A 23178-nucleotide genomic window follows, 5' to 3' on the forward strand; every position below is an offset into this window, starting at 1 on the left:
GGGATAGGGTCAGGGGTACAATGTCTAGAACCACCCCCGCCCCCAGCAATCCTGGTGTTTATTCACTTCTTTCCCAAGCTTGTTCCTCTGACAGCTAGGACCCATCACCTGGCCCCAGATAACCTTATTCATGTTGCTAATTCACATCTTCATTCTCCCTTCCTGCTCATCCAGCCCACAGACATTTACTAGAGCCCATCTGCTGTAGGCCTCCAAGTCCTAGGGTTTCCGAGTCCCTGAAGCAGGCTCTGCCCCTTGTCTGAAGGAGGGGCCCCATAGGCAGTTCAAGGAGTCCACACATAGGCATTTCAAAACGGACTTTAAATACTCATCAGGGTGCCACACAAAGGAGCTGGGGTGAGAACTTCGTACATGTGAGTGTGGGGCTGGGGTGCCCTGAGAGAGAAAAAGGGGACCCATCTGTCAGGGCAGCTGGGGTGCCCCACCCCCACCCTGGGACTAGGGAGCAGAGTAGAAGCCCTCTCTGGAGGGTCCCAGGGCTAACTGGGAGCCAGCCCTCCCTTCGAGGTAGATCATCGGGGAGGGAACCGAGAAGCAGCTCCCATGGTGGCAGTGGCTTCCTCAGTGGTACTGCTGATAGCTGGGATAGCCTGGGGCTGGGGTGCCATCCTTAGGGGGCAGCTGGCTGGGGTCCTCCAGGAATGGGGGCGCTGGAGAAGGGAGACTCGGGCAAGGATGAGTGGAAGAGGCCAGGTGGAGGATTTCCCACTCCCCCGACCACCAGTTACTCACCATTTCGGAACTGCTGGGCCGTGTAGCGAGTGAGGAGGATGCCAACGCCCTCAATGAGGGCCAACAGGATGCCCCCCATCATCGCTGAGCCCACCATGGCCAGTGGGCCACCTGGGGGAGTTGGAGGCAGAGAAACAGAGGTGAGGGCAGGCAGAACAGGGTGGAAGGGGCTGGGGCCAGGGCCAGGGGGTACTCACTGCGGGCAGCCAGTACAGCCCCAGTCAACGCTCCACTGGTGATAGAGTTCCAGGGATCCTCCTTGCCCCGAAGCCGCACCAGGCCACAGTCGATGGTGGAGAACAGGCCCCCCCACACTGCGAAGCTACCTGTAGTGGAACCGCGGCCTAATTAGTTCGTAGGAAATCCCGAGAATTCACATCTCAGGGGACTTCCAAGGCCTGAATGCTTTGGCCAAGAACAGGGAGAAAAACCCAGACACAAAGGCAGATAGCAACCCCCCATAGAGTATTTCCTATCTGTCCCCATCCTGTGGTAGCTCCCACTTCAAGCTGTCTATAATCACCATCAACGTTCCCTTCACCTTTATGGGGAGCTGACAAATGTTTACAAGCAGATTTACCTTCATATGGCTTTTAACAGAGCAACTTTGAGCTTCATAATCACCACACAGAGTTGGAATTCTGATTTGGGTTTCAGTAAGAAGGAAATAGGAAACCCAGTTAATATGATAGTTAAAATGTTTACTGAGGGCTTACTGTGTGCCAGGACCTGTTTGAGGTACTGTGTTATTTGACTTTTGCAATTTTATATTAGTTAATGTTATTAAAGTGTTTAACATAGCAACCAGCACTTAATAGAATATAAATTACATAAATATAAAACTACCGATGAAGTGGTTACTGTTATCACTATCCCCGGTACAGGTGAGGTTCAGAGAGGTTAAGCCACTAGCCCAAGGTCCCACGGCAGGGAATAGTCAGGACCTAGATTTAAACTCCAGAACCCACTTTCTTCCCCTCCGTATTCAATTGTTGGGAAACATCACCCCTCTGGAAAGTCTCCGGCAGGGGCTAGAATCTGAACCTCCAACTTGCAGCCTAGACCCAAAGGATCAACCACTCCCACCTTTGCCAAGACATCTCCTATATCTATCTCCCCAAGGCCCTCACCTCCAATCTGGGGGGCTCGGATCCTCACAGCGTTGGTACTACCTCTCAACCGGTGCCGAATTCCCTGGGGAAAGCAAGGAAGTCCGTCAGGGCAGGGCTGAAGCCACTGGCAGACAGGTTTCCAACTTTTAAGAGAGGGAAAAAGATGGGAGACCTGTTAGAGGTATCAGCAGTAGAAATGTGGAGAAGTGGCCAAGAACTAGGGGCCTGGAGAGCGCCCCAACATGGGTGTTCTCAAAGCTGGGTTGAGAAGTGCTAATACATTCATACGTTTGTTAATGATTAACAAGTACCTACTATATGTGCCAAGCACCATGCCATATGCAGGGATACAGCCATGAACAAGGTAGATCTGCTCCCTGCCCTCTCAGAGCTCACATTAACAGTGGGAGACACAGACCTTGAGCAAGGATAAGTAAACAAGGGCGCTTCAGACAGCAATCTGCACTCTAGAGGAAATGCCATGAAGAAATATGATTGGGGCTGAGGGGTCAGGAAAGGCCTCTTGAAGGAGAGAGAATCTGTGCTGAGACCTTGATGATGACAAACTTGGGCAAAGATCCAGGGAGGAGAGTTCCAGGAGTCTAGGGGAGGGACGGGGCTACATATATAAATTGCAGAGACTTTGGCTAATAGATGGCATTTATTTATTTATTTATTTTATTTATTTTTTTTTTTTTTTTGAGACGGAGTCTCGCTCTGTCACCCAGGCTGGAGTGCGGTGGCGCGATCTCCACTCACTGCAAGCTCCGCCTCCCGGGTTCACGCCATTCTCCTGCCTCAGCCTCCCGTGTAGCTGGGACTACAGGCACCCGCCACCACGCCCGGCTAATTTTTGTATTTTTAGTAGAGACAGGGTTTCACCGTGTTAGTCAGGATGGTCTTGATCTCCTGACCTCGTGATCCGCCCATCTCGGCCTCCCAAAGTGCTGGGATTACAGGCGTGAGCCACCGCGCCCGGCGCGATGGCATTTAAAGTCACAGCATTTGCGATCTTCTGGGAGGGGAGGTGGTCAGAGAAAAAGAACTATGTTAAAAGAATTCTCTCAATTTTAAGGCTGTCTTCCCTCTGCCAATTAAATTCCTGCCATTCTCCTCTATACAGGTTTCTGAGTCAGAATCTGCCTCTAGGTAAAATGTGTCTGGTCCTGGTGCAGTGGCTCACACCTGTAATCCCAGCACTTTGGGAGGCTGAGGTGGGTGGATCACTTGAGTTCAGGAATTAGAGACCAGCCTAAGCAACATGTTAAAACCCAGTCTCTACAAATAAATAAATAAATAAACAAAAAAATAGCCAGGCATGGTGGCGCAGTCATGTGGTCCTAGCTACTTGGGAGGCTGAGGTGGGAGGATCACTTGAGCCTGGGAGGCAGAGGCTGTAGTGAATCCTGATTAGGCTACTGCACACCAGCCTGGGCAACAGGGCAAGATGATGTCTCAAAACAAAACAAAACAAAACAAAAAAACCAAAAATCATTGGCCAGGGATGGTGGCACATGCCTGTAATCCCAGCACTTTGGGAGGCCGAGGTAGGTGGATCACCTGAGGTCCAGAGTTCGAGACCAGACTGGCCACCATAGTGAAACCCCAACTCTACTAAAAGTACAAAAATTCGCCAGGTCTGGTGGCACTTGCCTGTAGTCCCAGCTACTCAGGAGGCTGAGACAGGAGAATCACCGGAACCCAGGAGGCAGAGGTTGCAGGGAGCCAAGATCATGCCACTGCACTCTAGCCTGGGCAACAGAGCAAGACTCTGTCTCAAAAAAAAAAAAAAAAAATCTGTCTGGCTTTGCACATATATTTAAGATTTGGTGATGACTCTTTGAACGACACAGCATTTCCATAGAGGAGCTCCATTTGGGTGGGGTGGAGGGTGGAAGACAGAAGCCATGTTTGCAATCCCTACAAAATCCCAGATACAGAAGCCAGGCTTGGCACACAGTAGGTGAGTGGGCACCATAATGAGTAAGTGCACATGACTGGCAGCTCCAAGCAGTTTTCAGAGCAGCATCCCTTGTGGGCAAGACAGCTGACCCCACATCAACCCAGAGAAGGTCTGGACTCACAACAGGGGCATTGCGGAAACCCTTGATGGCCTGGAAGACTCCGCCACCGATGACACCCATAGTGAAGGCTCCACCGCAATCATCCACAATTCGCCATGGGCTGCAAGCAGGAAGGGAAGGATGGGGTTAATGTGAGCCCTCCCCAGGCCCTGTCACAGGAACTCTTTTCTAATTGGGAGAAACCAAGTCACCAGAATGGGAAGTTCCTAAGTAGGAACAAACCCTTCAGATAATAAGGAGCTAATCCTGTCACGCTTTTTCCACAGCTCCCCGCCATTAAAGCGAGAAATGGGGCAAAGGGGGAGAAATGTTCGTCTTCGCCCTGTCTACCAACCAAGGAATCAGCCAACTGTTTTACTGTGATCAAAGATTAAATGAATTGGCACACACAGAGTTGACGTTTCAATAAGCGACGTAGGCGTGTTAACTAGCCAAGACAGATTGTCAGCAAAGCAGGACCGCGTGGCACCCCTTCTCCGACAGTGTGCCCGTCCAACCATGCCCCGCCCCTTTTCAATCCGGCGCAACTGGTAAAAACCAAGAGCGACCGCGGGAAGCATCCACCGTCCCCGCCGGCCCTCAGCAGGCTCATCCGTACCCCGCCCCCACTGACAAAGGCGACCTGGGAAAAACCACCCGCGGCAACTCGGGATTTCCGGACCACACCGTACCACCCCTAGCCAGGATGGATCAGCCAGCGTGTCTTTTTTCGTTAACAGGGACTAGGAGATTACGAAGTCAGGAGAAACATGGCGTGGTTCGGCCTTCGCCGCACCTTCTGAGGGGAGACGGTTGTGGCCCCTCATAACGGAGCCCGAGTGACAGGAACCGAGTAGGGGTAGCGGGAGATACGTTAAGAGTCCCCCGAGTCTGGTACATGGCTCTGTGCGGTCGATGCCTCCCCCGCCCGACCCCCACGGCTGGCCTTGGCGTCGCAGCAACAGTCCGGATGCCAGTGCCCATCGCCGTACCAAGGTTCCCGAGCGTACTCCTCCATGGCGCTGGCGTCTGGCCGCGTAGTCAGGCCACGCCCCCAGCGTAGACGCACACCGGCGTCCGAGCTTTCCGCCTATTACCGGACAGCGATTGGGTCGCTACGCCGCATGTCACTCCAAGGGCGCACTCTCATTGGCCAATAGAGTTTCTGCCATTTGTTCATTGCCTCCTGAGCGTAGTCCAGTTACTCTCAGGCTCAGGGAGTGAAGGCCTCATTCAGAGAAGGTCTCATTCTGTGTTTTGGGAAGAGAGTCGTGTGGGCTCAGGTATCTTAGCGGCGACACGAGAGAGACGGCCGGTGTGACAGCCGTCCACTACCTGCACGAGTGTATTGGTAATGTTGGGGTGGGCGCACTCTTTTGGAGCTGGAGGAAGTGCTGCCCTCTGCTCCCCCATCCCAGCGCTTTGGTTTCTCCCACCTGGCAGTCTTTGGGGGACGCTGGATGAGCCCATTTCTGAAGTGCGGAGGGGCCGGGCTTCTTAGGCGGCGGGCGGAGCCTGGGCCTGGGAGAGGAACAGGGCCCTGGAGCACCCGGTTTCGGGACAGTAGGGTTGGTGAGAGTTGCGATGATATTGCCACCTAACTCTTACATCTTTTAGTGCGTATGTTCTGTCCACCCAACTACTGGTTCATTTGAGTAGATGGGAGTCGGATGAGTACATGTTGACGGGAGGCGCTTGGTTACGGGATCCAGATATGAATCTATCTGAGCTGCTTGTCAGTTTGACCGTCTGTCCCTAGGTCTATCAGCTATGCCGCTGCCCGTTGCGCTGCAGACCCGCTTGGCCAAGAGAGGCATCCTCAAACATCTGGAGCCTGGTGAGTCGGCTAAAAGCAGATGGTCCTAACACGTGCCAGCCTCGACAGGCACTTTTGTTGTTGATACTGACGCTTGATACCTATCGTGGGCCAACTGTGCACCAAGCAATGGGGTGGCAGGCATTTTTCATTGTTAACGATATGGATTCCTGACATCCATCTCTACCGCGTGTCAAGTGGAGCGGGTTGGGGGAATAGATATTTCATTTTTTTTTTTTTTTTTTTTTGAGGCGGAGTCTCACTCTGCACCCAGGCTGGAGTGCAGTGGCACGATCTCGGCTCACTACAACCTCCGCCTTCCGGGTTCAAGCGATTCTCCTGCCTTAGCCTCCCGAGTAGTTGGGACTACAGGCACGCTTCACCACACCTGGCGAATTTTTTTTTTTTTTTTTTTTTTTTTTTTGAGACAGAGTCTCGCTCTGTCGCCTAGGCTCGAATGCTGTGGCGCGATCTTGGCTCACTACAACCTCCGCCTTCCGGGTTCAAGTGATTCTCCTGCCTTAGGCTCCCGAGTAGTTGGGACTACAGGCACGCTTCACCGCACCTGGCAAATTTTTTTTTTTTTTTTTTTTTTTTGAGACAGAGTCTGGCTCTGTCGCCCAGGATGGAGTGCTGTGGCGTGATCTCGTCTCACTGCAACCTCCGCCTCCGGGTTCAAGCGATTTTCCTGCCTCAGCCTCCCAAGTAGTTGGGATTACAGGCACGTGCCACCACCCCCAGCTAATTTTTGTATTTTTAGTAGAGACAGGTTTCACCATGTTGGCCAGGCTGGCCTCTTAACTCCTGACCTCAGGTGATCCACCCCCACCCTGGGCCTCCCAAAAGGTTGGGATTACAGGTGTAAGCCACTGTGCCCGGCTGATATTTCATTCTTAACAATACTGACTGGCTGGGCGTGGCGGCTCATGCCAGTATTCCCAGCACTTTAGGAGGCTGAGGCGGGTGTATTGCTTGAGCTTAGGGATTGGAGATTAGCCTGAGCAACATGGCGAAACCCCTTCTCTACAAAAAATACAAAAATTAGTCGTGTGTTGTGGTGCATGCCTGTAGTCCCAGCTACTTGGGAGGCTGAGGTGAGAGGATCGCTTTAGCCTGGGATGTCGAGGGTGCAGTGAGCCGAGATTGTGCCACTGCACTCCAGCCTGGGCGACACATGGAGACCCTGTCTCAAAAATATCCAAAAAAAACCAGAAAATAATACTGACCACCTAATGCCTATTTGGGGCCTACTGTATGCCACGTTAAATCCATGGATTACTCTATGGGGGTGATGACATAATATCTAATAGGAAGTACTGCTAACCTCTACTGCTGTCTCCTGTGTGCCAAATGTAGTTGCAGTGAGGATCTATCATTTAGGCCTACTGTGCTCTGGCTGCAAATCACACCTTATTGTCAGTAATACTAAAAACTGGCATCTATTTGGGGCTATGGTGTGCCAGGCACTGGAAAATGCATCTTCTCCTTATTGATAACTGACATCTATTACAAGCCTACTGTGTGCAAGGTATAGACCTTGTGGTTAATAAAATTGACAGTGATCCCAGGCCGGGTGCGGTGGCTCACGCCTGTAATCTCAGCACTTTGGGAGGCCGAGGTGGGTGGATCACGAGGTCAGGAGATCGAGACCATCCTGGCTAACAGGGTGAAACCCCATTTCTAATAAAAATACAAAAAAATTAGCTGGACATGGTGCTGGGTGCCTGTAGTCCCAGCTACTCGGGAAGCTGAGGCAGGAGCATGATGTGAACTCGGAAGGCAGAGCTTGCAGTTAGCCGAGATCACGCCACTACACTCCAGCCTGGGCAACAGAGCGAGACTCCATCTCAAAAAAATAAAATAAAATTGGCAATGATCATTGATTTACGTTTTTTTTTTTTTGTTTGTTTGTTTTTTTGAGGCAGAGTCTTGCTCTGTCACCTAGGCTGGAGTGCAGTGGCATGATCTTGGCCCACTCTCCACCTCCCAGGTTCAAGCGATTCTCCTGCCTCAGCCTCCTGAGTAGCTGGGACCACAGGCGTGCACCACTGTGCCTGGCTAATTTTTGTATTTTTTAGTAGAGACAGGGTTTCACCATATTGACCAGGCTGGATTTTCTTTTAAGCCTATTGAGTGACCTGTGCCTATGGTATATATATTATTTATTATTTGTTTAGAGACAGGGTCTCACTCTGTTGCCCAGGCTGGAGTGCAGTGGCACGATAATAGCTCACTGCAAGCTCAAACTCCTGGGCTCAAATGATCCTCCTACCTCAGCCTCCTGAGTATCTGGGACTACAGACGTGTGCCACTGTGCCCAGCTAATTTTTTTTTTTTTTTGTAGAGACAGGTCTCACTATGTTAACCAGGCTAGTCTCAGAGATGGGGTTTCACCATCTTGGCCAGGCTGATCTTGAACTCCTGACCTCGTGATCCACCCACCTTGGCCTCCTAAAGCGCTGGGATTACAGGCATGAGCTGAGCCACCACGCCCGGCCAAGATGAGTAAATTTTTTGATGAATCCCTATCAACTCTGAAACGAGATAGCTTTGGCTAACAGTAGAACTCATCATCTGAACCCAGAAACAGAATTAGGTAACCTTTTTTTTGTAAACCTCCTAATACAGAGAGTTGGATTTGGAATGTGAAAGATACTTCATATGCTTCCTGGCACACACACACGTCGTTTACGTGTGGCTTGTGTGAATGTGAGTGCGTGTCTCTAGGCTCTGTAGGATGAGGACACCCCTGGTCCTTAACTGCTCTCCTCGTCCCCACCTTGTTCTGCCAGAACCAGAGGAAGAGATCATTGCCGAAGACTATGACGATGATCCTGTGGACTATGAGGCCACCAGGTTGGAGGGCCTACCACCAAGCTGGTACAAGGTTTTCGACCCTTCCTGGTGAGCCTTGGTGAGGGAGGACTAACTTCTGACTTCACCCTTCCTGTGCTGACCTTGGTTGTGAGGTATAGGGGGACACAAGGGAGGGAGCCTCGGGTGGAGGGTGTTGGTGTTAGGTATCTGCAGGACCCAAGTTGCTGCCTGCTGGGGCCTGGCTCCTCTGGGGTTGGAAGACTGTCTTTTCTCTCTTTTTTTTGAGATGGAGTTTCACTCTTGTTGCCCAGGCTGGAGTACAATGGTGCGATCTCGGCTCACTGCAACCTCTTGCCTCCTGGGTTCAAGCGATTCTCCTGTCTCAGCCTCCCAAGTAGCTGGGATTACAGGTGCGCACCACCACACCCGGCTAATTTTTGTATTTTTTTGTAGAGACGAGGTTTCATCATATTGGTCAGGCTGGTCTCGAACTCCTGACCTCAGGTGATCCGCCTGCCTCAGCCTCCCAAAGTGCTGGGATTATAGGCATGAGCCACCACACCCTGCTGACAGTGTTTTCTCTTCGGGAGAAGAGATTCTGGGGATCTTACCTGTGGGGTCCTGACATGGGGCAGGTATAGGCAGAGAATGGGGAGACGAGAGTTGAGGATCCAAGGCAAGGACATCTGTGCTGACACTTCTCTTGTCCTGCGGCCCCACAGCGGGCTCCCTTACTACTGGAATGCGGACACAGACCTCGTATCCTGGCTTTCCCCACATGACCCCAACTCTGTGGTTACCAAATCGGCCAAGAAGCTCAGAAGCAGTAATGCAGGTGAGTTGGCAGGTACAAGAGTGCCTTGAGTGATCTAAGCAGTTCTCACGGAGAGGCCAAGTAGAATGATAGTGGATCAGAGGGGCAGGTGAGACCAGGTGGGCCCAGCCTCAGGCAAGCAAGGTTGTTGAAGGCAGAGGCTGCTGGGTCCTTGGGTGGCAAGAGGTCACTTCAAGACTTGTGTCCCCAGATGCTGAAGAAAAGTTGGACCGGAGCCATGACAAGTCGGACAGGGGCCATGACAAGTTGGACCGCGGCCATGAGAAACCAGACAGGGGCCACGACAAGTCAGACCGGGGCCACGACAAATCTGACAGGGATCGAGAGCGTGGCTATGACAAGGTAGACAGAGAGAGAGAGCGAGACAGGGAACGGGATCGGGACCGCGGGTATGACAAGGCAGACCGGGAAGAGGGCAAAGAACGGCGCCACCATCGCCGGGAGGAGCTGGCTCCCTACCCCAAGAGCAAGAAGGGTAAGCTGGGCAGAATGGGGCTCGGTGAGACCAGCAAGGTACAGGGCACACTGTGTGAGGAAGCCTCCCCTCAAAAAGATGCCTGGACCTGGGGCCTAGAGGAGGGTGCTGTGGTACATGGCAGCTAGGGGCTTCATTTCTTCTTGTGGGGTGGGGCTTAGTGATCAGGGGCTCCTGGTGCCTCTATTGAAGACTTTGCCCTGCCACTTCCACAGCAGTAAGCCGAAAGGATGAAGAGTTAGACCCCATGGACCCTAGCTCATACTCAGATGCCCCCCGGTAAGTGACAACCCCTCTTGACTCAGTATGTGGACACCATCCTCCTGCCTCCTTCCTCCATTCCTCATTGGGACCAGGTGGGCCGTGTCCACCACATCTCCCGTCCCTATCCCCTGACTCTTTCACCGGCAGGGGCACGTGGTCAACAGGACTCCCCAAGCGGAATGAGGCCAAGACTGGCGCTGACACCACAGCAGCTGGGCCCCTCTTCCAGCAGCGGCCGTATCCATCCCCAGGGGCTGTGCTCCGGGCCAATGCAGAGGCCTCCCGAACCAAGCAGCAGGATTGAAGCTTCGGCCTCCCTGGCCCTGGGTTAAAATAAAAGCTTTCTGGTGATCCTGCCCACCATGCCTGAGTGCTTCCTTCGAGGCTGCCCAACCCAAGTCGGCAAGATGCACAACACATTTTATTTGTAAAAACTCAGCTAAGAGAGTGTGGGGCTGGCAGGGGCTGGGGGGCTGAGCTGAGGTGGGTCATGAGAGAGCTTAGTCATGTCGGCCCTGCGTGGGGCGGGGTGGTGGGGACAGGGAGTCCAGTGTCTACCTCACCCTACCCCTAATACTGATCAGAGTTTGGTCCCAGCTGGGCCAGGGCAAGAAGAGAACGAGGCCAGGGCAATGTCTTCAATCCCAGCGGCTAGGAACCCTTCACCTTGGTGAGCAACCTGTGGTGGGAATGGGGAGGAAAGAAAAACACAAAGCTGGGCTAGGCCGGCAGGCGGGTTTCCTGAGCAAGTGAGGGCGGCAGTGGTGAGGCTGGTAGTCCTGGTGTTAGTAATGGTGCCCACCTGGGTCAGAAAGCTATACGTGGACTAAATAAATACAACATCTTTATTTGGCATTGGATATCCTGACATTTGTTCATTACAGTTCCTTAAAAAACAAACCAAAAAATCAGAACAAATTAATCAAAAATAAAGATCCAATGGCTCTATTTACATATAGCAAAGACAGCCCAGGCATCTTCCATGCACACACACACCCCGCCCCAATACAGTTAAGGGGTTAATAAGCTTTGGGGAGTGCAGGAGGCAGGTTCCACAGTTCATCAATCCCACGACACCCCCATGAGGTAGGGGTGCCTCACACAGCCAGACGGATATCAACAGTATGATTGGCAGCTTTATTTTTCCTCTCTAGACATCTCCAAAAATAACCCTGCATCTGGCAACTGACAGTGTCTTAAATACAATGAGGTTCAGCCACTTCAAGGACCTCCATTTTTCCCACACCCTGGATCATTAATGATATGATTACACCACAAATCCCAAGTCCACTAAAAATCAAATGGCCCCGACCACACCTTCTGCCAGAAGGGCTGATGCAAAAATCTTAGCTCTTGTCCCTTTCTCCCTGGGGACTCACAAGAAGTCCATCTTCAAGGTGTCAGGGAAGCTGGCCCAAGGCCACACAAAAGACGGAACTGCTAACATGATCCAGAGCGGTGGTAAGGGAGGAGAGAAGGCCTCAAACTACGGGCAACTGAACCCCACAGGTAGGCATCGGTCATTCCTGAAGAGCTGCGGAGTTCTGTCCAGTGTGTCCTTATGGAGGTGGAGGGACTGCTGGGAGGGACTCTCCCAGACAAGACACCTCCAGAAGAGGGCACAGAGTCAGGGAGGGAGCAGACAAAAAAAAAAGGCCTTGAATAGTAACCCCGACCCTGCCTCCAAAGAGGTTAGAGGGGGCAGAGGAGGCAGCTCTAAAACCCCCACCAGGGGAAGGGGGTCAGCCTACCAGGAAGGGTTCACGTGACACCCAGCTCTAGTCCCACGCCCCTCCAGAAGTCTCAGTGACCTGGGAGAAAAGACCATCTCCCAAACCCAGAGGAGCCAGGCCCCGGAGGGCGGCGACTTGGGTCCTGCAGATGCCCAACACCCTCCACCCCAGTCCCCCTCCCTTGTGTTCCCCATTGCTGCCAGCCCTCACTTCACCAGCACTGACTTCGGCAGAAAGGACTCCGTGATGAGATCTCCATGGTGGGAAGACAGCTGCGGTGGCGGTGGCTGCCCAGGAGGCTGCTGGTGAACGCAGGGCCCGGAGGCGGAAGCAGAGGCAGAGGCTATGGCTTTGGCTGCACCTCGGGGAAGGCTGTAGAGGTAGACGGCACCAATGACGAGCCCAGCGCCAAGGGCAAATAATGGGTCCACGTGGAAGCCAAAGAGGCGAATAGAGGCAACAGTGGACAGCACAATGGACAGGGAGGTGGCAAAGCCCTTGAGGATGTTGTCAGCGTACTTGACAACCACAGCCACCAGTAGCCCACCGAAGGCCTGGTTGAGCACCACGCCCCAGACAGCAGGCGTGTACCCAAAAAAGAAACCACGGGTGGCCACGGCGGTACCCTCAGCCCACCAGAGCCCCACTAGGCCCAGTGCTGTGCCAAAGAGGCCCAGTTGCAGGTTGCGCAGCCACACGGAGCCTGAGCTGCCTTTGAGGATCTTCTCAAAGTAGACACCTGCAAAGCCGGAGGAGAGACAGGAGGCCACGACGGCTGCCAGGCCTGCCCCAGGGTTCTGATCCAGTGGCCGTGGGCCTCCCCCACTGGCTTGCTGTGCCTGGACAATGGCGACGCCAGTGAAGAGGAGCAGCAGGGAGGCCCACTGCAGCCGGGAAAGGCTGCGGTTCAGCATGAGCACGGAGAACAGCGCTGTGGTCAGGATCTTCAGCTGGTACGTCACCTGCGAGTGGCACGTGGAAGGCACTGAGGGCTAACCCTGGCCCCCAACAGGTACACATGGGGGGCAGCACCCACTGTGGGTCCCCAGGCACAACGGAGGGACAGGGTGGGGGGTATGACAACAAAAACAGCAAAAGGAGCCAGCCACTGGCCATTGGCTGAGCTGCAGCGAAACAGTTGAGGTCTCTCCTACCAAGTGCACAAAAGGACGGCTGTGCCAGGAAGTCCACATCCCAATCCTATTTCCTGGCTGTGTGACGGGACAAAGCACTTGCCCTGTCTGAGCCCTGGCATCATCATCTATAAAAGATGGCTGAGGTATGGAAGTATCTTTGTGATGAGGGACTTGATACAAATGAATCAATAGCTACAACAATGTCAGCAAATACTTACATAGTGTTTACAATGTATCAGTGTGGTTCTAGGCACTGCACATGAATTCATTCATTTAATTCTCACAATACCATTCTGAAGTGAGCACCACTGTAAGCCCCAATTTAAAGATGAGAAAACTAAGGCACAGAAAGGTTTGGTGATGTGCCCCAAAATCACACAGCTGGAAAGTAGCAGAGCTGAGATTTGAACCCAGGCAGCCTGGTCCCAGAATCCAGGCTCTTTAACCATTTCACAAAGCTGCCCACAAATAGCCTAAAGCTTATCTATCACCAACCAAGGGCTCTTCACAGGTATTATTTCTTTTAAGTATCCTAGCATCTCAGTGAACAGGCATTACTATTTCCACCCCCAATTTTCACAGACGAGAAAAGGTTGAGGGAATTCCAAGGACATCCTGGAGGTGACATAGCCCCTGTTCTCTGCAACATCCTCCCACCACGCTATTCCCATACTCCAGTCCCCAACCCAGTTAGTTCCTCTGGGGCCATGCTGGGCTTGCGGCTCACCTGGAAAGTGGCAGCTGGTAGGTTAGAGATGGCAACATACTGGAGGTTATTCTGCAAGGTGTAGATGAGAGAGGGCACTGCGAGCTTGAGTGTGTCCACATACTGCACCAGGACAGCCTCATGAAGGAAGAGAACCAGGTGCTTCACGTTACCTAGATGGGAGGAGGAGAGCCCTTCTCAGCACTGACAGCCATACATGGGGAACCTCTGAAGGCTGGGAACAGGCCTTGCTATCGTGACTCCCCCATCCACCCTGCTGTCCAATCCCTGGGGGCTGGAATGAAGTCTGTGATCTTGGTTTTCCCTAGGGTATAACCATGTTTCCAGCTAGCTTTTCTGAGACTCAGTTTAATGGCAGCAAAAGAATCAGCCATCTGTGTCTGCTAATCACAGAGCATGTCACTATGTTAGAGCCTACCTCCCTGGCAGAGAGCCCCATTCAGGGAAAGCACTCAATACTCAATACATTTGTGTACAATGAAATAACCATCATTAGGCTAGGCGCCATGGCTCACACCTGTAATCCCAACACTTTGGGAGGCCAAGGCAGGTGGCTCATGAGGTCAGGAGTTCAAGACCAGCTGAGCCAACCACACCGAAACCCCATCTCTACTAAAAATACAAAAATTAGCCAGGTGTGGTGGCGGGCGCCTGTAATCCCAGCTACTTGGGAGGCTGAGGCAAGAGAATTGCTTGAACCTGGGAGGCAGAGGTTGCAGTGTGCCGAGACAATGCCATTTGCACTCCAGCCTGGACGACAGAGTGAGACTCCAATCTCAAATAAAATAAAATAAAATAAAATAAAATAAAATAAAAAGAAATAACCATCATTAACTTGGAGCTTATGAAATAGAAGCCCTAGGAGCTGGGGTGGAGGGCTGTCTCCCACACAGAAGAGAAGTTTAGTCTAGACTTTTTTTTTTTTTTGGCACAGTGGCACCATCTCAGCTCAGGCTCACTGCAACCACTACAGGTGCATGCCACCACTCCCAGCTAATTTTTTGTATTTTTAGTAGAGACGGGGTTTCACCGTGTTAGCCAGGATGGTCTCCATCTCCTGACCTCATAATCCACCCACCTTGGCCTCCCAAAGTTCTGCGATTACAGATGTGAGCCACTGCACCAGGAGTAGTCTATAGACTTTTAGACTTATCCTGGCTCCTCACTGACCCATGTGCCATCTGAGGGCAGGGGCCACCACCTCCCCCTTGTTGCATCTTTCTGTCAGCCGTAGACACAGAGTTGCCTCTGCCATATGGATGAGTGCAGGCTTGACCATTAAGCAGAAGTCCGCTTGGGACCTGCTCCAGTGAAAACATGATAATTGGGCTGGGCACAGTGGCTCACGCCTGTAATCCCAACACTTTGGGAGGCCAAGGCGGGTGGATCACCTGAGGTCAGGAGTTTGAGACCAGGCTGGCCAACGTGGTGAAACCCCGTCTCTACTAAAAATACAAAAATTAGCTGAGTGTGGTGGCAGACGCCTATAATCCCAGCCACTCGGGAGGCTGAGGCAGGAGAATCTTTTGAACCCAGGAGGTGGAGGTTGCAGTGAGCCGAGATCATGCCACTGCACTCCAACCTGGACAATAAGGGCAAAACTCCGTTTCAAAACAAACAAAAAACATGAGAATCATTTCCTATGTAACAAGGCCTTTGCAAAGCTCGCCCCAGTTTTTGGCAGTTCATCTTTTTTTTGGTGGTGGCGGCGGGGTGGGTGGGTACGGAGTCTTGCTCTGTCGTCCAGGCTGGAGTGCAGTGGCGTGATCTTGGCTCACTGCAACCTCCGCCTCCCAGGTTCAAGCAATTCTCCTGCCTCAGCCTCCCAAGTAGCTGGGATTACAGGCACCTGCCACCACGGCTGGTTAATTTTTGTATTTTTAGTAGAGACGGGGTTTCACCACCTCGGCCAGGCTGGTCTCAAACTCCAGACCTCGTGATCCACCTGCCTCTGGGCCTCCCAAAGTGCTGGGATTACAGACATGAGCCACCACGCCCAGCCGGCAGTTCATCTTTTAAGTCACAGCTGGGTGTCACTCCACGGGCAAAACTTCTTCAAACACTGAACAAGGTTGTCCCTGGAACTCCTACTGATGCTCATTCACCAAACCCTGTCCACTACTGGTCTCCAAACTCTAATTCAGGGGAAAAAATTCCGGGCGGGGGAGGGAGGGGTGCTGAAATGTGGCTAAGAGATGAAGGCCTGTGATTAAGTCTGTGGCTATCTGTTATTTCCATCTCCCATCAGTAATGAGGACAAGCCACTCTTCTGCATTGCTAACCCATCCACCCCCACGGCCTGAAGCAGTGTTCACACCTACATTGTTCACAGAGTTAATAAAGGTAAGAGCAGGTATCTTGTTAACCTGGAGTTAACAAGTGGGTGAGAATGTTCTCTTCAGTGTAAACAAAGGGCAAAGGTGCATAATTCATCTCCATCCCTTTACTTATGCAAGACCTTTTTAGAGAAACAATTGGGCAACACTTCAAAGTAGAAGACCTTCAGGGAGATGTTGAAATTAGTAGATAAACCCAACTCCCAATTTACAAAAGATATAGAAGACAGAATATTTGTTAAATTTTTGAGAATATTTGCCTCAGGGAGGCAGTCAGCAAAATCTAGACTACCCAAAGTCTACAAGACAAATGATCTGTTTTCTCCAACAAATTAATTGCAAAGACCAAAAAACCCCTAGAGATTAACAGATTTAGAATATAAGATACCAAACAAGGCCAACCTGGCAGCTCATGCCTGTAATCCCAGCACTTTGGGAGTCCAAGGTGGGCAGATCACGAGGTCAGGAGTTCGAGACCAGCCTGAACATGGTGAAACCCCATCTCTACTAAAAATACAAAAATTAGCCGGGCGTGGTGACATAAGCCTGTAATCCCAACTACTCAGGAGGCTCAGGCAGGAGAGTCGCCTGAATCTAGGAGGCGGAGGTCAAAGTGAGCCGAGATCGTCCCACTGCACTTCAGCCTGGGTGACAAAGTGAGACTCTGTCTCAAAAAAAGAAGATACAAAACAATTACAAAACACTGACTATATACAAATGAATCTTTTTTTTTTTTTGGAAACGAGTCTCACTCAGTCTCCCAGGCTGGAGTGCAGTGGCAATCTCGGCTCACTTCAAGCTCTGCCTCCAGGGTTCACACCATTCTCCTGCCTCAGCCTCCCGAGTAGTTGGGACTACAGGAGCCTGCCACCACACCTGGCTAATTATTTTTGTATTTTTAGTAGAGACGGGGTTTCACCATGTTAGCCAGGATGGTCTCAATCTCCTGACCTCGTGATCTGCCCACCTTGGCCTCCCAAAGTGCTGGGATTACAGGCGTGAGCCACTGTGCCTGGCCTTTACAAATGAATTTTTTAAAAGTTTTATGACATTTAATAAATTACAAATTTGAACATTAACTGGATATGTGATTATTTTTTATTTAAATTTTTAAAAGGGCCGGGTACAGTGGCTCACGCCTGTAATCCCAGAACTTTGGGCAGCCGAGGAGGGCGGATCATCTGAGGTCAGGAGTTCAAGACCTGCCTGGTCAACATGGCAAAAACCTGTCTCTACTAAAAATACAAAAATTAGCCAGGCGTTATGGCAGGCGCCTGTAATCCCAGCTACTCGGGAGGCTGAGGCAGGATAATCGCTTGAACCCAGGAGGTTGCTGTGAGTTGACATTGCACCACTGCACTCCAGCCTGGGCGACAGAGTGAGACTCTGTCTCAAAAAACAAACAAACAAACAAACAAAATCAAACAAAGATGTAAGCCTGGGCAACATGGCAAAACCCCATCTCTCCAGAAAGTACAAAAATTAGCCAGGCATGGTGGCACGTGCCTGCGGTCCCATCTACTCAGGAGGATGAGTGGGAAGATTGCTTGAACCCAGGAGCTCAAGGCTGCAGTGAGCCGAGATCACACCACTGCACTCCAGCATGGATGACAGAGTAAGACCCTGTCTCAAAAAAAAAAAAAAAAGATTGGGGGTACAACTGCAGTTTTGTTACATGGATATATTGCACACTGATGAAGTCTGCATTTTTAGTGTGCTCATCACTCAAACAGTACTGTACCCATTAGGCAGTTTCTCTCTCTTGACTCGCCTCCCACCTTTCCATGTCCCTAAGACCTATTATTCCACTCTCTATGTCCATGTTATTTATTGAATTATTTTTTTGAGGCGGAGTCTTGCTCTGTCGCCCAAGCTGGAGTGCAGTCGTGCGATCTTAGCTTACTGCAACCTCCACTGCCCGCGTTCAAGTGATTCTCCTGCCTCAGTCTCCCAAGTAGCTAGGATTACAAGCAGGCACCACCATGCCCAGCTAAATTTTGTAATTTTAGTAGAGACGGGGTTTCGCCATGTTGGCCAGGCTGGTCTCGAACTCCCAACCTCAAGTGATCCACCCACCTCAGCCTCCCAAAGTGCTGGGATTACAGGCGTGAGCCACCATGCCCGGCCTATTTTTTTTATTATTAATTTTTTCATGTATGATTCTTGGAGTCTTGCTCTGTTGCCCAGGCTGGAGTGCAGTGGCATGATCTCTGCTCACCACAACCTCCATTTCCCAGGTTCAAGCTATTCTTGTGCCTCAGCCTCCCAAGTAGCAGAGATTACAAGTACCCACCACCACTTCCAGCTAATTTTTGTATTTTTAGTAGAGGCAGGGTCTCACCATGTTGGCCAGGCTGGTCTCAAATTCTTGACCTCAAATGATCCACCCGCCTCAGCCTTCCAAAGTGCTGGATTACAGGTGTGAGCCACCATGCGGGGCCAGTATTGTATTTATTTTATTTTTTTAAAAACAATGCACCAAAACATTTATTCAAGATAATATGGGGGACTTTACTTCCATACAATATTACTTTGTGTGGGATTTACTTAAAAATAATATGGGGCTCACGCCTGTAATCCCAGCACTTTGAGAGGAGGAGGTGGGTGGATCACAAGGTCAGGAGTTCAAGACCAGCCTGATCAACATGGTGAAACCCGCCTGACCAACATGGTGAAACACTATCTCTACTAAAAATACAAAATTTAGCCGGGAATGGTGATACACACCTGTAATCCCAGCTACTTGGGAGGCTGAGGCAGGAGAATCACTTGAACCCAGGAGGCGGAGGTTGCAGTGAGCCAAGATCGTGCCACTGCACTCCATCCTGGGTGACAGAGCAAAACTCCATCTCAAAAAATAAATAAATAAATAAATAAATAATAAGGGGAAGGCCAGGCGTGGTGGATCACGCCTGTATTCCCAGCAATTTGGGAGGCCGAGACGGGTGGATCACGAGGTCAGGAGATCGAGACCATCCTGGCTAACACGGTGAAACCCCATCTCTACTAAAAATACAAAAAATTTGCCAGGCATAGTGGCAGGCGCCTGTGTTCTCGTGAACCCAGGAGGCAGAGCCTGCAGTGAGCCGAGATCGTTCCACTGCACTCCAGCCTGGGCGACTGAGCGAGACTCCGTCTCAAAAAAAACAAAACAAAACAAAACAAAAAATAATAAGGGGATAAGGATGTAGGTAGACATATAGATTGGCAGTGAGTGAACAATCACTGATACTGTTTAAAGTGGCCATGAGTTGCTAATTGCTAACTCTGGGGGATGGGTACATGGATATGTTACTATTTGATTATTCTCTCTGATTTTGCATGTATTCGGAATTCTCCATAATATAAAGCTAAAGATGACTAAATCACATGTGAGAGACCCCTGCTACTCTATAAGCATAGACAATCCCACTCCTACAGTTCACACAGGTCAGCTCCCTGGCTGTTAGGGCTAGAAAAGTGTAAGATGCAGCTACACATAGCTGGAGGGGCGCCCCAGGCAGGTTGAGATTTGGAGACACTCTTGAAGCAAACCGTCTGTGTGAACACACACACATACATGTGGAGTCCCACGCACCGACCCCGGTGCAGCCCCCTCCCTGGCTCGTACCCCTCTTCTGTGCGAAGAGCAGCAGCAGGCAGGTGAGACCTTTGAGCACTTCCGCCATGACCACAGCAGTGGTGGCAAAGAAGCGGTCCCCTGGCAACGTGCGGGCGTAGCGGATGCTGAGGATGAGGGAGGCATTCTGGACCACCAGCACAGCTAGGGATATGTACTTCAGGCGCCTGTGAGCTGTGGGGAACGGAAGGGGCAAGGGGGAAGGAGGGGGTCAGAAGCCGCTAGGGCATAGCCACACCACCACCCACCCCCTCTCCTTTCTCACCCAGGACCCTCCTAGCCACCGCTACTTGCTCCCTCAGCCTGCCTGCCTTCACCCAATGAGGGTCTGACTCCTACTGCCTTACTGCCTCAGCCACAAGCAGGAAGAGCCAGAAGGGCCAAATGGGCCCCACTCTGTCCAGTCCATACCTGGAATCCTTACCGAGGTTTCAGGTAATGGCTGAGGCAAGCCCTGGCCACGCGCCTCGGCTCCCTCACAAGTGAGAAGCAACTCCTCCCCAGACAGAATACCGACAACTACGTTCTCCACGTTTACTGAGTGTTTACTGTATGCCTATCACTGGGTTAAGGCATTTCTATGGATTACCTCAATAGACTCATATCATTGTCATCTCCAAAAGAACTGCGAGGATTCCCATTTACGGATGAGCAAACTGAGAATGTATATGAAATGATGCTCCTATTGAACGAGGGACTGTCTCATGTAAAGAATAATACATCAATGCAGGGAATGAGGCCACTGTATGAGGTATGTTCACCCCCTAAGGAAAGGTCTTTCTCCCATCTAAGAAATGATTCGATTCCCTCACTCTCAGAATGGCCTACATCCCATATGGAATGATTCTCCTCATACCCAGAATGGTCTCTCCAACCCCTCCCTCCTGTGACAACTGGTTCCTCCCGACCCAGAATAGTCTACTAAATACAAGAAATGATTCCCCCATGCTCCCAGGGACTGAATCCTGTATCAGGAATGGTTATCCCACTAAGAAAGGTCTGGCTCCCTCAACCAGATGAGGAAATATTTCCCTGCACTCCACATGGTCCGTCCTCCCACCACCGTGCACCGACCCTCTAGCTAATGAATTTTTCCTTGCTCTACCCACAATCACAATCGGCTCTCTCTGCTATACGGAAGGACCTGGCACCCTCAGAACGTTCTTTTTCCACCATATAACGATGAGCCCTCCCACCCGAACGTACAATGAACTCTACCTCCATTAGGAAGGGGGCCCCCAGAACGGTCTCCTCCGCACATAATGAAGGACACCATCATCCTCAAAATGGACCCTCTCTAGTCACATAAAGAAGGATTCGCCCCACCCTAACTCACAATAGTCTCTGTCCTTTTATAAGGAAAGAACCACCACCCTCAGAATAGTCTTCTACTTCTTCAGTGAAGAACTCCCACGCCCGCAGAATGGTCTCTTCCACAAGGAAGGACCCCACATATTCAGAATGGTTTCGGTGGCCTTAGCCTTCCCCAAAAGAATTACCCTCCACACTCATAATGGTCCATATGCGGAAGGATCCCACGATCACTCTCAGAATGTTTTCTTCCCCGCCCCCAACACACTCACAATGTGCACACACAGACACACACACACACGTCGGTCCACACGGGATGCTCCCTCTCACTTTAGTGAGGAACATTCCCGACTCCCAGCGATCCCGACCTCCGCCTCCCATGCGACTGCTCGGACACAGACTGTCTCACCCGCACTCGCAGTCCCCGGCTCTAATGCACCCGCGGAAAGCGCCCCTGGCCCGGCCGCCGCGGTGGAACCACCAGCCCCAACCGCTGCCATGTTGGCATTTGCCCGGCCCGTCCCCTCGGTAACAGCAGACCACTTCCGTGTTCGTCACTTCCGCTTCCAGGCCGCCTGACTGAAGGTGGGTCGAGAGCCGGGATCGTCAGGGTGGTGGCTTTTCTCCTTCGCTCCTAAAAGCTCAACGTAAGAGTAGCCCCGGGATTTCCAAATTCCGTCGGATCTGGATGCCGGGGACACGGCCCGATCGGCCAACCCACCGCCCCTAGAGCTTCATCGGCCCATTCCTGTCACTAGACCCGCCTTGTCCTGCTGTTCGTCCGCTTCACTGATCGCGCTTGCCAGATCAACCCCCGATCCCATCTCCTAGTCTCATTGGTTAAGCCATCCCTCTTTCATCTAGGCTCTTTATTGGCAGCTTCTCCATAAGGCACCGCCCCTTCCGAATCAGAAACTCCAGGTGCTTCCTGGTTGGACTGAAGTTCCGCTTTCCCGTCTTCCAGCGAGGCCCCACCCCCTGGAAAGCACAGGGGAATCTGGGGACCACGAAACTTTGACCTGTCGGGGTCGGGTGAGGGCGTACTGGCTGAAGCATCAGGTGCGAGTCAGGCATGTAAACTAGCAGATAAAAGCAGAGCAGGTGAGGATAAACAAGTGAAAATGAAAAGGAAAGTTGACGCAGAGAAGACAAGTGAGTCATCAATGAGGATGGCAAATAAAGGGGACAGGTGAAAGGCTCACAGGTTAGCTAGCATTTGGAAGAAGGGCAAGAGTACGGGCCAGGGGCGGTGGCTCACGCCTGTAATCCCAGCACTTTGGGAGGCTAAGCCGGGCGGATCACCTGAGCTCAGGAGTTCCAGCCTGGGCAGAATGGCAAAACCCCGTCTCTACTTAAAAAAAATTAGCCGGGTGTAGTGGTATGCACCTGTACCCAGCTACTCGGGAGGCTGAGACAGGAGAACCGCTTGAACCCGGGAGGCGGAGGTTGCACTGAACCGAGACAAATAAGCAGGGCAAGAGAGGTGACAGCTGAGGTCGGAGCATGTGAAACCAACATGGAATAGGGCAGGCTAGGTAAGTCAAGTGTTTAAGGAGAAATTAGAGGGATGGGTATGTAAGGGTAAAGATGGGGGAGAGGCTAAGATTAAGAGCAAAACAGGCCGGGCGCGGTGGCTCACGCCTGTAATCCCAGCACTTTTGGAGGCTGAGGCGGGCGGATCACAAGGTCAGCAAATCGAGACCATCCTGGTGAACACGGTGAAACCCCGTTTCTACTAAAAACACAAAAAATTGGCTGGGCGTGGTGGCGGGCGCCTGTAGTCCCAGCTACTCAAGAGGCTGATGCAGGAGAATGGTGTGGGAGGCAGAGGTTGCAGTGAGCCGAGATAGCATCACTGCACTCCAGCCTGGGCGACAGAGCAAGACTTTTGTCTCAAAAAAAAAAAGAGCAAAACAGGTGACTACACCCTGGACAGATTCCAGTCAGTCCGCAACTCCAGCCCCGCCCTCATCAGTACCCTGATAGGGCTCTTCTTCTCCAACAGGGAAAAGGGCTTCTTCCTTCCCCTGGGGTGCCAGGGAAGGTAGTTTTATCTGCTTCTGAGATGGCCATCTTGATTGGGGATGTACCCTAAACACCTTCCACCTTCATGCACAGTATCTCCAACAGACAGCCCTTCTGCACATACTGGGCGCTGCCTAAGATCAGGGGCAGGGGGAA

The 23178-nt window shown here is 51.6% G+C and overlaps 3 protein-coding genes across 15 annotated transcripts; 1 reads left to right on the forward strand and 2 right to left on the reverse strand.

The window, feature by feature from the left end:
• Positions 1–300: 300 nt before the first annotated feature.
• TIMM17B (translocase of inner mitochondrial membrane 17B) lies at positions 301–5012 on the reverse strand. Of its 2 annotated transcripts, none has more exons than XM_010362570.1 (6): positions 4921–5012; positions 3950–4049; positions 1884–1947; positions 951–1079; positions 754–864; positions 301–671 (listed from the first exon to the last, which is right to left on the reverse strand). In XM_010362570.1, the coding sequence occupies exons 1-6, from the start codon at positions 4944–4946 to the stop codon at positions 583–585; spliced, it is 519 nt and encodes a 172-aa protein (XP_010360872.1). In that variant the 5' UTR covers positions 4947–5012; the 3' UTR covers positions 301–582. The 2 variants fall into 2 exon arrangements, with proteins under 2 accessions (XP_010360872.1, XP_010360871.2); XM_010362569.2 differs by lacking the exon at positions 4921–5012 and adding an exon at positions 4725–4914.
• Positions 5013–5084: 72 nt separating this feature from the next.
• Positions 5085–10499, forward strand: PQBP1 (polyglutamine binding protein 1). 7 transcript variants are annotated; one of them, XM_010362573.2, is made up of 7 exons: positions 5085–5211; positions 5688–5765; positions 8537–8648; positions 9284–9396; positions 9587–9871; positions 10087–10150; positions 10283–10498. In XM_010362573.2, exons 2-7 carry the CDS (start codon positions 5699–5701, stop codon positions 10437–10439), a joined length of 798 nt encoding a protein of 265 aa, XP_010360875.1. In that variant the 5' UTR covers positions 5085–5211; positions 5688–5698; the 3' UTR covers positions 10440–10498. The 7 variants fall into 7 exon arrangements, with proteins under 7 accessions (XP_010360875.1, XP_010360874.1, XP_030789478.1 ...); XM_010362572.2 differs by having other exon boundaries at positions 5107–5279; XM_030933618.1 differs by lacking the exon at positions 5085–5211 and adding an exon at positions 5319–5500 and having other exon boundaries at positions 10090–10150; positions 10283–10499.
• A 35-nt stretch (positions 10500–10534) lies between these two features.
• Positions 10535–22363, reverse strand: SLC35A2 (solute carrier family 35 member A2). 6 transcript variants are annotated; one of them, XM_010362578.2, is made up of 5 exons: positions 21407–22354; positions 19678–19860; positions 13732–13883; positions 12094–12830; positions 10535–10814 (listed from the first exon to the last, which is right to left on the reverse strand). In XM_010362578.2, the coding sequence occupies exons 1-5, from the start codon at positions 21495–21497 to the stop codon at positions 10787–10789; spliced, it is 1191 nt and encodes a 396-aa protein (XP_010360880.1). In that variant the 5' UTR covers positions 21498–22354; the 3' UTR covers positions 10535–10786. The 6 variants fall into 6 exon arrangements, with proteins under 6 accessions (XP_010360880.1, XP_010360881.1, XP_030789476.1 ...); XM_010362579.2 differs by having other exon boundaries at positions 12094–12240; positions 21407–22352; XM_030933616.1 differs by lacking the exon at positions 10535–10814 and adding an exon at positions 20098–20182 and having other exon boundaries at positions 10963–12830; positions 21399–22360.
• Positions 22364–23178: the final 815 nt, after the last annotated feature.

Source organism: Rhinopithecus roxellana, chromosome 7, assembly GCF_007565055.1.
Source record: "Rhinopithecus roxellana isolate Shanxi Qingling chromosome 7, ASM756505v1, whole genome shotgun sequence".
NCBI classification, from domain to species: domain Eukaryota; kingdom Metazoa; phylum Chordata; class Mammalia; order Primates; family Cercopithecidae; genus Rhinopithecus; species Rhinopithecus roxellana.

Bases quoted from the DNA above. Each gene is read 5' to 3' on its own strand.
- PQBP1 (XM_030933617.1), top strand. From the start codon at position 5,389: ATGAGCCCATTTCTGAAGTGCGGAGGGGCCGGGCTTCTTAGGCGGCGG. The intron at 5,766-8,536 runs GTGAGTCGGCTA...TTGTTCTGCCAG, and splicing joins CCTCAAACATCTGGAGCCTG to AACCAGAGGAAGAGATCATT. The intron at 9,872-10,086 runs GTAAGCTGGGCA...CCACTTCCACAG, and splicing joins CTACCCCAAGAGCAAGAAGG to CAGTAAGCCGAAAGGATGAA.
- TIMM17B (XM_010362569.2), bottom strand. From the start codon at position 4,912: ATGGGCACTGGCATCCGGACTGTTGCTGCGACGCCAAGGCCAGCCGTG. The intron at 4,050-4,724 runs GTGCGGCGAAGG...TCCTGCTTGCAG, and splicing joins CAACCGTCTCCCCTCAGAAG to CCCATGGCGAATTGTGGATG. The intron at 865-950 runs GTGAGTACCCCC...CAACTCCCCCAG, and splicing joins GGCTGTACTGGCTGCCCGCA to GTGGCCCACTGGCCATGGTG.
- SLC35A2 (XM_030933613.1), bottom strand. From the start codon at position 21,497: ATGGCAGCGGTTGGGGCTGGTGGTTCCACCGCGGCGGCCGGGCCAGGG. The intron at 19,861-21,406 runs GTGAGACAGTCT...CGTTCCCCACAG, and splicing joins GCCGGGGACTGCGAGTGCGG to CTCACAGGCGCCTGAAGTAC. The intron at 12,831-13,731 runs GTGAGCCGCAAG...TGCCACTCGCAG, and splicing joins TACCAGCTGCCACTTTCCAG to GTGACGTACCAGCTGAAGAT.